The following is a 16,091-nucleotide window of genomic DNA, read 5'->3' as shown; positions in this document are numbered from 1 at the left end:
TGATATGAAACAACAGCAATCTGAGCCTATTTAGGATTTTTGAGCAAAAAATGTTAAACTCAAACTGTTATTCTTTTCAGTTTTTTTCTTTTTGTTATTTGTTATTTAAGTTTGCACCTTAAGCAGGAAGATGAGGAATGTTGAGTGCCTGAGTTAGTGGTTTGCTGAGTTGCTGTTGCTGCATTTAGTTTTTCAATGGTGCCTTAACAGTTTTTTTTTGAGAATTTGAATCTATAAACTGTTTTTGAATTGTAACTTGTAAGTTGTAAGCTGTAAAGTTGTTAGCTTCATTAACTTGTAACAAGTTACTTGTTAGCTGTTAGCCTGTTAGGGGCATTAGGCATAGCCGAATAGGGCTAACTTTTTAGTTGTGAACTTGTGATTTTTTGAAGTTGTAAGTTGTTAACTACTAGTAGTTAATACTTACTATTTAGAAGTTAACAAGTTACAACTTAATTAGTGTTGATTTACTTATTCAGAAGTTAATTTGTAGTTTTTACGAATTTTTAATTCATATCCGATTTAGTCCGAAATCCAATGTAAACCGTCCAAAATCTGAGTTTTACATATCCGATAAGGTTACACTTAGAAAATAAACGGATAGGGTTTAATAGCTGTAATCCGAAAACCGAACGGATTCCCATTCCCAAAAACCGAACGGATTCCCATTCCCGAAAATCGAACCCGCCCGATCCGCCCGATGCACAGCCCTACTGAAATGTAGGTGGTATGTTGGAGGCTATGTTGGAGGGGGAACGACGGTCCCTGGAGGTATAAGGTTGGACTCAGAAGTACAGGGTGACACTAGGAGGTAATGGTTGGAACTGAAATAAGGTCGGGGGTAGCCATAAGGTTGGAACAGGGCATAAGGTTGGAACTTGGAACTATGATACTTGTGACATGTAGTTGTCACTGTGGCATGTAGTTGCCAATGTGTGATTGTGTACTCTTTGTTAATGAGCATGTCATGATGTATTCTACTTTGTGATCAGTAGAATGCATCTCGAGTGGTATTGTCTTTCATATTTCTTGTCTTGTTAATGTCGTAAGGATGTTGATTTCCTTCCCTTTTGAGAGTGTGAATGAGTCCTTGAAGTTGACTTCTCTCTTGGCTTTTGAAATGATATATACTGTATTTCGTTTCGAAAATGGTTTTGACTTATACTTATCTATATATGTTATTTAACGTGTATTGATGGGTTACCAGCAATATTCGCTGACCGGGTGTCATCCCCATGCTATGTTTTCCTTGTTCTACAGGTTTTGAGTAAAAACCCGAGAGCGCTAGACTTGGAGCGTTAGATAGTTTTTTCCTTTCTCTAGACGTTGTGTTTTGATGGCCTGTGAGCCTTTTGAGCGGCCCGTGTGCCTTGGCTCTTTATACTTTGTTTAATGGTTTAATTTTCTCGCCTGTGCATCTTTAGTATTTAAGATGTGGCATAATGCCCCCGTATAGACTTACTTCCGCTTAATGATTATGGATGATTATATTGTTTATCTCTTGCATTTAAGTTTTAAAAATGTGGTAAAAATCGGGGGTGTTACGGTTGGTATAAGAGCCTAGGTTTGAGCGTAGGATGTTAAGAGTTGGACCTTAAGAACCTAAGTTAAGCTTAGGTTAGTGCTTGTAAGTTGATTCTCTAAGATGTTTAGTGAAGCCTTTAAGTACCTAAGTATAGGATCCTTAGGACGCGCGGTGAGGTAGTGAGTTCTTTTATCGTTTTCTGTTGTGCTTCATGTGCTTTGTTTTTCTTTTAGCTTTGGTTCTCTTTAGTTAAGGCACCAGGTAAGGGTGCGGGCCTAAGTTTCCTCCCGTTATCGTGCTGTTTCTGTTGAAGTCAAGGATGGCACCATCGAGAAGTCGTGCAAGGTCTTCAGAAGCAGTCACCAATGAACGGTTAGCCAAAGCCTTCATCAACTGACACAGATTACCCAGACGCTGAGCAACGGCGTCCTCAACAACAACCACCCTCTTCAGAATGGGAATCGCGACGTAGTACGCTAAGTTTCAAGTCTCTGACCCCCGGTCTTCGCTGGTGAAGAAAATCCCGCAGTGTTGGATGTGTGAATCCGGATGTTCGATAAGATCTTCGTGGTAGTGGGTTTCCCGGAGGATCACCAGGTGGGGTTCGCTACGTTCTACCTTAGGCAAGAAGCGGACTTGTGGTGGATGCTTGAAAGGCCAGCTTGTAGACAAGATCCGGAGTTTAGTTGGGGAAACCTGAAGGTTAAGTTACATGAGCGGTTCTATCCTGCTCATGTCATGGAGGCCTACCTTTGTGCAGCCGACCCCTACCGAGTACAGCATGTTCAGAAAGGAACCCGGGAAAACCGTAAGATGAAGCTTGATGGAAGTGGTACACCTGTGATTAGGAGTTTGATGGCTACAGGTGATGAATCAACAAGAAGCCTTCAAAGAGACTCCCCAGCCAATCTGGAACAACAAAGCTAAAGGAAGGCGCTCCGTTTGCAAGAAGTGTGGAAGTGATCACCCCGGCGTGGACTGTCTTGGAAAACCGATAGTGTGCTTTGCTTGTGGCAAGAAGGGTCACCGGTCCTTTGAGTGCAGGACTAAGAGGAAGACTTCAGCAAGCCCGAAACCAGTTGGTAGTGTGGGACCCTGGTCGGGAAGTAAGTCTCGAAGTGGAAACAATAATGGACTAAGTGGAAGTAGCATCCAGGACCTGTGTACGAAGTCGGGACCTCGACAAGGCAAGATCCACAGTCGTGAAGCAGATGCAAGTGGGAACCGTTGAAGTAAGTTCTTGTACCCTTTTGTTGCACTTTCCTTTGTCTTTGTGCCCTGGTGAGCTGTCGTAGGCTCCCAAATTAAAACCTTACAAACTTAGTAGCGGGAGTAAGGATCGATCCCACGAGGAGTAACTAGTTTAAAATATGTGCTCAAATTAAAGGAAGGGGGGTTTGGAATATATCGAGAATAAAGATAAATTAAAAGAGAATTTAAATAAACAAGTAATTTAACTGAACGAATAAAGCAATGAAGATAATATATCGAAAACACTTATAATAAGAAACCTTGGTTAGTAAAGATCCACCACCGGAATTTAACACTGATCATTGATTAATACAGTAATTAATATGCAATTGAATATTTGTCGTGAAATTATTTCATTTCCGTTTTCCCTTAGTTGTAGGTAACTAAAGCACACGCGGTTTAATTACCCCTAACTATTAAATAACCTAAGACAAGCGCTATAGATTTCATTTAATAGCAGCAATAGGAACTAGGAAAACCGACAAACTAAATAACACAAGCACAAGCGGTTGCATTTAATTTAGGAAAATATTCTACCCGAGTCCAATTATCACTAAGCCGTCAATAATTAACCCAGTTGCTACTGAATATTAGAATAATTTGTAGCACAACATTATCTAATATAGCAAATAATTATATCAAGTAAATAACTAGTAGGCCTCCCTAGCAATTAAATGATACAACTATTCAAATAACTTAGAAGAATATTTAATACCCAAATGCATAAAAATTATATAATAAAAATAAATAAATAATCTTACAGCATAATCAATTCCGGGGCTTCAATTCACTAAACCAAGCTAAAGAAATTAGCAATGAATGGACATTGATAATAACTTTACAGAATAATTGAGAGGGGAAGAATGAACATTTTACAATAGAAAAGTCCTACTATTTAAAGAATTCTAAAAATAAACCTAAACTATTTCCTACCATTCATTTCCTAATTTCTTGCCTCACGACAATTTCCGCTGCTGCCTCGCCATAAGTTGCGCACGACAAATTGACAAAGTTTCATCTAATTTGGCGCACACCTGTACTAAGCAAAACCATTTGCAAAGTTTAGGTTTATAATATATATATATATATATATATATATATATATATATATATATATAAAAGTAACTATATTGTAGTACGCAATATATAAATTAGTAAGTATTCTTATATATTATATATATATATATATATATATATATATATATATATATATATATATATATATATATTATATTATGTATTATGTATTATATATTATATTTAGTTCATTAATTATTAAACTCTAAAAAGAACTAATTATTAAATAATATTAAATAATTAATGCAAAATTATTATAAAGATGTACCTAAAATATGAGTGTAAAATATGCCTATCAAATTCCCCCACACTAAAACATTTGCTTGTCCCCAAGCAAAAATATTATTTGCGAAGTAAATTGAAACGAAATTCCCAAAACTCATAACATATCATGAACAACAATCTGAAGCACCCTGCAATTATTAAGTTAGCACCCCTATTTAAAAATGGAGAGAACTAAATTACACTACAAAAAAACACAAGAATAGCGACGGACGAATTCCGTCGCTAAATAGTGAAAATCCGTCGCTAAAGTATTTAGCGACGGATTAGCGACGGAATTCGTCCGTCACAAAAACCCTCCTCGCTAAAAGTTAGCGAGACAATTTATTTTCCGTCGCTAGCTTTAGCGACGGAAATTTCCGTTGCTAGTTGAAATATTTCCGTCGCTAAACTTCTTACGACGACGGATCCGAAGAGGACTATTGCGAGCAAATACCGACGGAATAGTCCGTCGCCATAATTAGCGACGGAAATTCCGTCGCGAAAGCAACTACAATTCCGTCGTTAAATTGCTACTACTATGTTCCGGCGACGAGATTTACAACGACTTAGCTACGGATTTTTCCGTCGCTAAATATAGCGACGGACGTGACCGTCGCTACCGTCCGTCGTTATATTAACGACGGAAATTATCCATCGCTATTCTTTTATTATTATTTGAATTGAATTTAATTTAACTACAACTTAATGACAGAAATATCCGTCGCTAAATTTAACTACGGATTTTTCAATTGCTATTTCGTTACATTACTACCATATTTGATCGTCCCTAAATTTTCAAAATTAATAAAACAATTATACCCGCTAATTAATATCAGAAACATGCATTAAACCTATAATATAGTACTTGAATAATATAATTATAAAATATACTATATTAAAAAGCGTTCAAAGTGAATAGCAACAACAAAAGTGTTGTAGTATAATGTTACATCATTAGAACCAGTACCAAATATATTAATAAACATAATCTAATCATCTCCTAAGGTTTCATCATTTGAATTAGCCGAATGGTGAGCTTGAGTACTTGGATTGGATAACATGCCATTACGACGCAACTCATCCATCAAACTTGCAATTTGAGCTTGCATTTGAACTTGCATTTGAGTTCTTTCAGCTTGCATTTGAACCTGCATTTGAGTTCTTTCAGCTTGCATTTGAACCTGCATTTGAGTTCTTTCAGCTTGTAGTTTAGCTTCCATCTCAACTCGCATGGTATCTAACTGTTGGTTCACCATATCCTTCATTGCCTCTTGTTGAAATTGTGAAGTAGCAGATGAACTACAGCTATTCCTGCTAATAAATGTAGATGACTTGGACCCTAAGCCATAGATACGCTGTTTTTTTACCCCACCAACAACATCCACATACATCTGTGACATGTCTATAACTGGTGGCTCAGTTGAATCTTCCGCCTCTTGCATTGCAGCATCACGCCGTACTTGTATTTCGTCCTACAATTAAAAACATATACAAAATAAGACAAATATATAAAGGCATATTTGAATTTTATCAATTTAACAATATACGGTTGTTAGGTTATACTTACAGCGATTCTCTTTGACCTCTCATCAATGAACGTACCATCTTTCTTTTGGTGCGTATGCTTAAAGCACTCAAACAGATTAGGCTCCTTTTGAAGTGTTTCCCGCTATTAAACAAGCACAAAGAATTAAATGATGCTTAAATCCGTAAAATATATATAAATAATAAATTTTTATGTTAAATGTATTACCAGTGTGTGAAAGTGCTCAATAGATGATCTAGATCCTCCGGTATGTCGAGAACATCCCGTACCAGGTCCTGCTACCTCACTCATCCTATTTTTGCGTTGCTGTTCAGATTTAGCTTTCACTTCAGGCCTATCCCAGTATGCCTCCCAAATGCGCCATGTATCTTCATGTACAAAATCGGGCTTCCCAGATGAAGTCCGATTCTTCTTGATCCTGGAGACCATATCTGTATAGCGTATGCTTGCTTGTGTTAAAAACGCTCTCCGTACTTGACTGTTAATGGTCTCGTCCCACTTGTAAAATTTCTGTAACATTACAAATTACAAATTTATCAAATATATGCAATATCATCCATAAGATGCATTGGACAAAGTTACTAACATAAATAAAATAACATTCTAGCTTCAAGCTTCAAGAATGAACCACACTATTTTCAAAAACATATCGTGAATTTACCTTAAATTCTTCAAAGTATAATTCCTTGTATTCATTAGACACATTCTTCCAAGTATACCCATCATGGTAGATCCTTTGCTTCAATATTTTTGTAATTGTAGCTGAACATGTGTTAGAAGGCATTAACCTGTACATATATAAAAGATTAATAAAGATAAAAAAATATATATATACACATAAATGTAAATATAATAACACATTTTTACCTCCCAGCCTCTACATGAACAATAGGCAAATCACAAGCAGTAGATGGTCCTGCAACTGATGAAGATGTGGGTGGAGTAGTAGTGTCTGAAGGTGATGGAATCGGCAAGTCAGGTGGTGAACCAATAGAAGCAGGTGACACAATAGCTGGAGACACTATAGCAGGAGGAGGTGCCACAGGAGAAGGAAGTGCAGACGATGATGGGCTAGAACTCGGAACTGTAACCGATGCACCGCGTCCATGTCCTCTTATGCGTCCAGCTCTACTACCACCTCGTGTCATCTAAAATAAAATAAAAATAAAATATTATAAAATTAAATAACATATAAATATAACATGTCCATTTAGTATGTAATAATAAAATATTATAAAATAAATAACATATAAATATAACATGTTCATTTACTATGTAAACTATGTAGTAACTATCAATACCGTTATCACTATCTCCTATTACTGAACCTCCACTTGAGTCATCTATTTCTTCCTCTAACTCAAGTTCATCTTCGATGTCACCATGTTCGCCATCAAATTCTACCACACCACCATTTGGGTCATTTAAACGCAAAGGATCTTCATCTATTTGCATGAGATCATGATTATCGGTAGTTTCCTCTTGAAATGGTGCAGGTATTTGTGATTCTTCAGTAGATGTAGATGATTCAGGAACTACTATTTCAGATCTCGCTTTAATTTTGCAAACAGCCCACCAGTCAAGTATGTCGCGACGCAAACTTGGGTATGTACAATAATAAACTTGAGCGGCTTGCATTGCTAGAACGAATGGTTCATAGTGATTAAATCTACGCTTATGATTAACTTCAACAAGTTTATACTCAGAATGAACCTTCATGCCCACACTTGTTGGGTCAAACCACTCACACTTAAATAATATTGTCCTCTTGATTGGTAAACCAAGGTACTCTACTTGTAGAATTTCTACCAATCGACCATAATAATCACTTTCATCTACACTATAGTTTGTACCTTTTATACAAACTCCACTATTCATTGTTTCTTTAGCTCCACCATAACCAATGGTGTGAAATTTAAAGCCATTCACATAATACCCTGAATAGGTATTAACGCATCTTAGTGGCCCTTTTGCAAGATCCTTTATAAATTTGTTTGAAATGCTATTTGAAGGATCATGTGCCTGTATAATACATAATATAAGTGTTAAAGTTTATTAAATAATTTGAAGTTTAATATACATAATATATATACAAGTCTTACATAGTCATTGAACCAATTTGCAAATTCATTTTCCAATTTACCATCAATGGTAGTACTGGAAATGTTTGGTTGACTCCTCTTTAACTCGTCAATATAAACCCTTTAAAAAAAATAAGTGGGTTAATATTTATAACACATTGCATAAGAAAATTGAACAGAAGTGAATTCTTACTCCATAAATGACTCCACTTCTGAACAATTTAATAACACATAGGTTTGAGCAGCTTTATACTCTTCATCTGTCATATATCTCGCTTTTGCTTTACCAAATGCTCGACCCGGATACTTGAATATAGAAAGAGTTTCTTCATGTTCGTCACCTACATATTCACTACTATTTGCATTTCGAGGCACGTTTCTGTGCTTCGTGCTAACATGGTCCTCAAAATAGTATGAACAGAATGATGATGCTTCTTCCACCAAATATGCATTGGATATAGAGCCCTCGACTTTTGCTTTATTTTTGACATTATTTTTCAATTTTCGAGGGTATCTAAACACAATTGACATATATAAGTGACAATGCTATTATATGTTTGGAAACATATAAAACTAATAAAATTTATAACTCTCAAATGGATACATCCACCTATATTGAACTGGACCAGCAATCTTTGCTTCATAAGCTAAGTGGATTGGTAGATGCTCCATAGAGTCGAAGAAACTAGGTGGAAATATACGTTCAAGTTTACATAGAATGAGAGGTATGTCATTCTCAAGCTTCGTCATTTCCTCCACTGCAATTGTAGTGGAAGTAAGGTTCTTAAAGAATAAACTCAACTCTGTAAGAACTTTCCAAACATTTAGCGGGAGCAACTCACGAAATGCGATTGGTATTAACCTCTGCATAAACACATGACAGTCGTGACTTTTCATACCAAACAACTTCAACTTCTTCATATCTACGCATCGACTCATATTCGATGCATAACCATCAGGAAATTTGAGATTCCTAACCCATTCACACAATGTTTCCCTTGCCGGTTTGTCAAGTGTGTAACAAGCTTTTGGGAACTTTCGGGTCACAAGGTCTTGCTTCAGCTCCGGCCGCTGACAATAATCATTCAGCTCTTCTCTAGATTTATATGTGTCCTTTGTTTTTCCAGTAACATCCATTACTGTGTTGAACACGTTATCAAACACATTTTTTTCTATATGCATGACATCCAAATTATGCCGTACCAAGTGTGAACTCCAATACGGCAAATCCCAAAAGATACTTCGCTTCTTCCAACCGCAAGTTTTGGAAATTAATCCATTAACTTCAGTTGCATCCAATTCAGTGACCTTCTTAAGGCCCAAAGTCTCGATCTCTGCAAGGATATCATATCCTGACCGAACAGGCGGTGCCTCAGTTGTAACCGCTCTATTTTTAAAGAATGCGGTCTTATTCCTGCGAAATGGATGATTCGGTGGCAAAAATTTTCGATGATTGTCAAACCACGATTGCTTACCACTTTGTTTTAGGGTGAAGGCATCCGACTTGTCCATGCAATATGGACAAGCTAACCTCCCAGCAGTGCTCCACCCGGATAACATCGAATATGCAGGAAAATCACTAACTGTCCACAAAAGGGCAGCTTGCATCTGAAAATTCTGCTTCTTTGAAATATCATATGTTTGAACACCGACTTCCCATAATTGGTTTAACTCCACAATAAGCGGTTGTAAAAAAACATCTATCTTCTCTTTTGGATTTTTTGGACCTGGAACCAATACGGTCAAGAACATATACTCCTCCTTCATACACATCCAAGGAGGCAAGTTGTACGTTGTTAGTATCACAGGCCATGAGGAGTACTGTTGTCCTGACTGTCCAAATGGTTGAAAACCATCGGTGCACAGACCTAACCTGGCATTTCGAATTTCAGATGCAAAGTCAGGATAAGTGTTGTTAAAATGCTTCCAAGCAAGCGAGTCTGAGGGATGACGCATGATTCCATCTTCAACTGAATTTGCATGCCACTTCATATCATTTGCTGTAGCATTAGATGCATACAACCTCTGCAGTCGAGGAACCAAAGGAAAGTAATACATTTTTTTGTATGCTACATTAGTTTTCTGTCGTTTTGTAGCACCACGAGAAGTTTGTTTAAATCGAGGGTGGGCACAAAACTTACACGTTGTCATATCTATATCTGACTCCCAATATATCATGCAGTTGTTCTTGCAACAATCAATCTTCTGAACCGGCAATCCCATACCCCGTAATAGCCTTTTGGTTTCGTAGAAGTTGTCAGGAACTAGATTATCCTCCGGAACAACTTCTTTCAAAAGTTCAGTGAATTGATTGAAACATTTTTCTGATATGTGATTCTCTGATTTCAAGCTCATAAGTCGAGCTACAAGAGACAACTGCGAGTGTTTTTTACTCCCAGGCCACAACTCTTGATCTGCAGCTTTCAGCATATCATAAAACTTTTGGGCATCGGGATTTGGCGATTCCTCTATTTCATCCACATTAAATTCGGGACCAGCAGCATCCATAACCATTGTGTGGTAAGCATTAGATGCTTCTTCACTAGCCATTTGAGATGGGCCACCAACGTCTCGATCAACATCTACACTCACATTGCACTCGCCATGGAAGCGCCAAACATAGTAGTCCGACACAAATCCATATTTTGCTAAGTGAAATTTCACGGTAGGCACATCTAAATACTTGGTGTTTTGACACTTGCGTTGATTACATGGACATTTAATTCTTTCCCCGTCCATCCAACTATGTTGACTAGTAGCAAATTGGATGAAAGTTTCAAGACCAGCCAAAAACTCTTCAGTGAGAAGACCATTTCTAATTCGTGTATACATCCAATGACGATTTGAACTCATTTTATTTATCACCTATTTTAAAATATTTTTCAATGCTACATTTCATTTAAAAAATAAAAATAATAATAATAATAATAAAAAAACAATCACTGAGACATTCAAATAAAGCTTATAATAAACAATCATGCATTCATAAACCTCCGGTACCCACAGGCGGTTTAGCCGGAGAAAACACAAGTGCCGGTACCCACAAGCGGTATAGCCGGCCAATAAACAACAAATAAACAATCATGCATATTATAAACCTCCGGTACCCACAGGCGGTTTAGCCGGAGAAAACACAAATGCCGGTACCCACAGGCGGTTTATCCGGCAAATAAAGAGATTTAAATAAACAATGATGCATATCGTCATAAAACTCTGGTACCACAGGCGGTTTAGCCGGCAAATAAAGAACAAATGAAAAAATTGTAATTGTTCATACCTTATCACTCGTAGAAGAGCTTGGTGGTTGTGACCTTTTGTACTGACAGTGTTGTGACCTTTTGTACTGACATGCAATTATACAATGATAGTATATTAGACAGTGTTGCATTAGGTGCATTCTAATGATTATTAGAATGCTATTTCATAAACCTACAAACTTATAGCAACATTTAAAGTTAAGTCAAGCACACATATTCTTGGTCCTTTGGGTATTATATTTTAAATGTTAAGGACAAAAAGGAAGAATCAGATTCAAGGTAATTCTAAACACAAGCCAACAAATTTTGAGTGAGAACAAATTAACAAGGAAAGAGATGATTAAATGAATGGTCAAACAAGAAAAGATGGGCAACATACATAAAGAACAGACTTGTTGAGAAGCTGAAACACCCTTATCAGTGTGCCCAGCAACTACAGCACAACCTTCTAATGGTAAGTTCTTATCCTTTAGTTGTTGAGTTTTTTTCTCATCAACAAATTGTCCAAGAGCTCTTTCGACCAACCTGGTAAAACAGAGCATCACAAACACAATTAACAAGATAACAAAAACTAACTGCAGAAAGAAATTTACTGATGATCTTCAAATAACATTTTCTTTTATCTTCTTTGACTTTTGACTCATTACTGAATATGTATCTAACATAAAAGGTGGGAAAAACAAAACAAAAACAAGCAATACAGTATATTTATTAATAAAGGATTGCAGTCTAGATACAGCAAGAAAAATTAGCCTTCTAATCCTTTTCAAAAGCAGGTTAATAATTTAGGGCAGAGTTAAACTTTGGATTCCAATTTTCAAATTTAAGACTTAAGAAAAGACCTACTACAAGTATGCTGCTTCCATAAAAATAGCAGCTTCATGAAAAGATTAATTAAGATATAGAAACTTAGTCCGTTCAAAATTTTCAACCTAGTAGCAGTTAATGCAAGTAAAATAAGCAAATGGGTTCTGTTAAATGTTTCTATGAGGATTTTATTTGATATTAGACCATTAAATATGTAAAAATGTAATATCTTACCAACACCCAATCTAGTGCACACAAATCATTGCAGAGGACCAACAATTAAAAGCAATATGCAGACCATGGTGCAAACATCTAAGCATGATTAAGAAGTTAAATCTGATTCAGAGAAGCCAAAGATCTTTTCTGAAACCATGATAAACAAAGCAGTCATACATAGTACCCATTTGGCAAAACATAGGATTACTGATTATGATAATAATTTATGATTATGGATTGTAAATAATTTATATTATACTCAAAGATACAAATGCACTATTTGCTTGAATAAAAGTGAAAAGTTTTTACAATGTATAATCCACAACTTAATAATCATAGTAAATAAGCTTTACCAAATGAGCGCATAATATAGAAACACACCAATGAAATGTGTCGTGCCACTTGTAAAATTAGCAATATTACATCATACTTCCAGATATGAAGGCAAACAATAAAATGAGAAACAGCCGGTGTGGACAAATCAATGCCACTTCAATGAATGTTCTAATTGATGTAATTGATAGATTTTTTTTTTGAAAGAATTGATAGACTTAAATAACAAGAAAAAGCAAAAGATAATAGTATCACACATCTGAGGCAGCTTGTTGGGATACATATAACTAGAGTTTAAGAAAAAGGATCTTACTCTGTCAGTTGAAGTCGCACCGGAGTTCAAACTGGAGTTGGTATCCCTATCCAGCATGCAAGGCAGGCTATTATTTGCACTTTGCACTAAAGCAGCTGCATCATCCAAAAGGCAAGCCAATTCATCCACTAAGCATTTTGCTGCAATTAAACATACATGAAAAAAAAAATTGTAGTTAAGATATTCTATTAAATATGATATTAATGTAGACAGTATCAAATTATCTAACAAATTACACATGGAACATCTAATCACAATAGGAGAACCATCAGCTATTGTTTATAGTAGGTGTTGATATGGTATTAAAAAGGGTAGAATAAGAATATAAGGGTATGCACCAAATATTGAAAAACAAAGGCCCTATCAGAAACTAGAAAAAAACTTTTTGAACTAAAAACAGGGATATGTGCTTGTCTAAAACTTAAAAACCACCAGTTCCTTAATATTTGAGAGACTAGGAAGGTGCTTTGAGCTTACAAAATCATGTTAAAGATCAATAGAAAAATATGATGGGATAATGGACAAAAAGGCACTCGAACTATTTGGAAAAATGAAATTGGGCCCTAAATTTTTTTTTTTTTTTTAAAAGAAGCTTCCATTGGCCAACTCATGGATTACTTACTATAGGGAGGTAACTTATTAAAGTGCTTATTGCACCTTTTTTTAGAGTTTAGGCAGCCACTTAAAGCTTTTTTCGAGTTCACTATAGGGAGGTAACTTATTGTACATTACACCACAGTCCACAGCTGAAGTTCACTCCCTTTCTTCCTTTTTTAAAGAAAAATGAAATAAACAAACTAGTATTTGTATATAAGAGCATATGGAACTTCCAAAAGTTGGAAGGGAAATGATCTAGACATATTTTCTGGCCAAGTTTATTGAATAGAGAAAGACAATGTTGAGAAAGTTTTTAAGCAGGCAAACTCTTAGAGGACCGCTCTCCTCTGGATCAAAGTTTCACAAACACCAAAAAGGGTGGCAGCTTGGGCTGTGGGTAGGGCCAAGTGAGTTGGTCAATGTAAACTTGAGGGTCCTTAAATTAAACTGCTGCTTTCCTTCAAAGTGCTTATTAGTTGTTGAAATCCATGGACCACAAAGAGAGCAATTTAGACATTAGACTACAACAAAAGATTCTAGTAATGGTCAATTTACCAACAATATAATTCCCCCGAGTTTTCTTTTCCTATTTAACATAGAGCTTAAGACTAGATTCAAAAACAAATATGCACAAGGTAAAATCGGGAGTTTTTACCTGATATGTTAGCTTCTATCTCCAACTCAATGCTCTGTTCTTTGTTAATCTTTTCCAGAAAAGGAAGAAGTGAATCGAGTTTTGTTAACCCTTTTCTTGTCCCTATAAAATTCCTGATAAGATCATCAATATAGGCATCAATATCAGCATACCTGCTGTTCGCCGGAGGACTGGAAATAGATAATCTGGGCGAAGAGGACGGGAAATAGATAACTGCTGTTCGCCGGAGGGTCCAGATACCAGTCGACGTTCCGGTTAACTGACGGTTTTAGTGTTGAACTTCGTTGTGTCCAAGCCTATCAATCTTACCACCTTAATTCGAACCCTTGGTTTCTCTAACTTTGGTTAGTGGTGAACACCTTTGTTGCTCAAAACCTCATTTGCAACTTATCTCTTAAGCTTTGCCACCCGTTTCGCAAGCCGACCATTTTGTTGTGGAACCCCGTTGCATTCTTTGCTTGTTCTGTTAGTCGGTTCGTTGGTAGCTGTTGTTTGTTGGCTATGCTTAGTTGTTTTCTCTTGTTTGCCTTGGTGGTTAGTTTTTTGCTTGGATAGTTAGTTTAGTGTCTTTCCTAGGTGGAATTCAGTTATTTGAGTTTAGGCGTGGTTTAGAAGGCTATAGTTGTTGTTGTCTTGGCCTTAGCGTTTATGTTGCTCAAGGAATTTCTTTTGTGATCTTTTGGAAACCTTGTAATTTCTTGATTTTTTGCAAACCATACACCTTTTGGATCCTTGAAGTTTTGGTTAAATGGTGTTCTTGTTTTCCTTTTTTGTCACATGGTTGGTTTGTTGTTACCCGTTCGTTTGAACTCGTCGTGCCCAAGCTTCGGGGACGAAGCTTCTTGTTAGGGGGGAGAGGATGTGACACCCCGTAAATCCAAACTTTGACCAATGATTAATTAGAGAATTAATCTTAGTCTCTTTGCTAATTTATTCCTAAAAATCCTGAAATTCAATAGTCAAGGGACTAGATTTTGACTAGTCACTTAAAGTCAAAGAGTTGTACCTTGTGCTTTTTGAGTTGTGCCCTTGCTCCCTTGTCTTTCCAACTTTAGTAAGGGTAGGGATGTCTTTCTACCTAAGGTTTGTGGTTCAAGCTAACCTAGCAACACTTCTTCATTTCATTCACCCTACAATCTAAACACAAAAGCCTCTAACTTCTCTTTAGAAAAGTGTAGCTTCTTCTCCAAGCTAAGATTTGAGCATCCCAAATCTTGCAAGTTGTCTCCCAAGATTCCTAATTTCTTCATCTTGAACTTAAGGGAGGGTAAGATCCATGGTCTTTTGGTGCTTTTAACCTCCTTTTAGGTGTCTTTTTCTAAAGATAGAATCTTTGTTGTCTTTTGGTTTGTGTTTGAAGTTATTGTGGAAGAAGAGCTTTAGGAGAGGCTTTCTAAGGGTGAGAAAGTGAAGTTTTAGGCTACAAAGGTAACCCATGCTTTACAAAACCTATTTTCTTACTTATATGATGATTCTTGGCTTCTACTTGTGATTATTGTGTTGATTTGTAAGATTTGATGCATTGTCTTGTGGTGATGCATGTTTAGAGCTTGTTCTTAGGGTTCTTGAATGCCATTACTTGGTTATTTCTTGGGTTCAAGTCAGATCGAAGCCAGTTCAAGCCGCACAGGAGAAGATGAAGAAGAATCTAAGGAGTCCGAGGAGTCGGAGAGCGAGTCCTTCTAGAGTGGAGCTGAGGCCGCCTTGTTCGCTCTTCTTTTGGTTGTTGTTATCTTCCTAGCCGTTGTTACCATTTAGTGGTTGCTTGTTTTGTATGCTTGTCTTTGCTTGTTGTTTTGTTGCTTAGTTGGTTTTGTAGTTGGTGTTTTGAGTTAGTTGTTAGCTCTTAGTTGTTGTCTAGAAGTTGGTGTTTGTGTTGGGACTAGAGTTCGTTATGCTCAATATATCTGTTTGCTTAATTCTTGCCAATTCTTGTTTTGAATTCTTTTGCCTTGAAATTTTGTGGAATCTTTTGGGGTTTTGACCAAAAGAAATTGTTTTTGACACTCTTTGTCACATTGTTGTTCTTTTGATCGTTTGTTCTAATTCGTCGTACCCAAGCTTCGGGGACGAAGCTTCTTTGATGGCGGGGGGGGGGGGGGGGGGGGGGGGGAGAATGTGACACCCCGAAATCCAAATTCGGTAAAGGAATTAATTAAGTAATCAATC

The 16,091-nt window shown here is 36.7% G+C and overlaps 1 protein-coding gene across 1 annotated transcript; it reads right to left on the bottom strand.

The window, feature by feature from the left end:
• Window positions 1-7,933: 7,933 nt before the first annotated feature.
• On the bottom strand, window positions 7,934-10,597 carry LOC109158407. Its single transcript, XM_019306317.1, has 2 exons — window positions 8,349-10,597; window positions 7,934-8,258 (listed from the first exon to the last, which is right to left on the bottom strand). The coding sequence occupies exons 1-2, from the start codon at window positions 10,595-10,597 to the stop codon at window positions 7,934-7,936; spliced, it is 2,574 nt and encodes an 857-aa protein (XP_019161862.1).
• Window positions 10,598-16,091: the final 5,494 nt, after the last annotated feature.

This window comes from Ipomoea nil, unplaced genomic scaffold (genome assembly GCF_001879475.1).
Source record: "Ipomoea nil cultivar Tokyo-kokei standard unplaced genomic scaffold, Asagao_1.1 scaffold2818, whole genome shotgun sequence".
NCBI classification, from domain to species: domain Eukaryota; kingdom Viridiplantae; phylum Streptophyta; class Magnoliopsida; order Solanales; family Convolvulaceae; genus Ipomoea; species Ipomoea nil.
Note: the sequence above shows the minus strand (reverse complement) of the source record. Positions and strands in the feature narration are given on the sequence as shown.

What these genes read in the sequence shown, in the direction of transcription:
- LOC109158407 (XM_019306317.1), bottom strand. Translation starts at nt 10,597, where the DNA reads ATGAGTTCAAATCGTCATTGGATGTATACACGAATTAGAAATGGTCTT. An exon ending in CCAGTTCAATATAGGTGGAT is followed by an intron (nt 8,259 to 8,348) that starts GTATCCATTTGA and finishes AATTGTGTTTAG; the next exon opens with ATACCCTCGAAAATTGAAAA.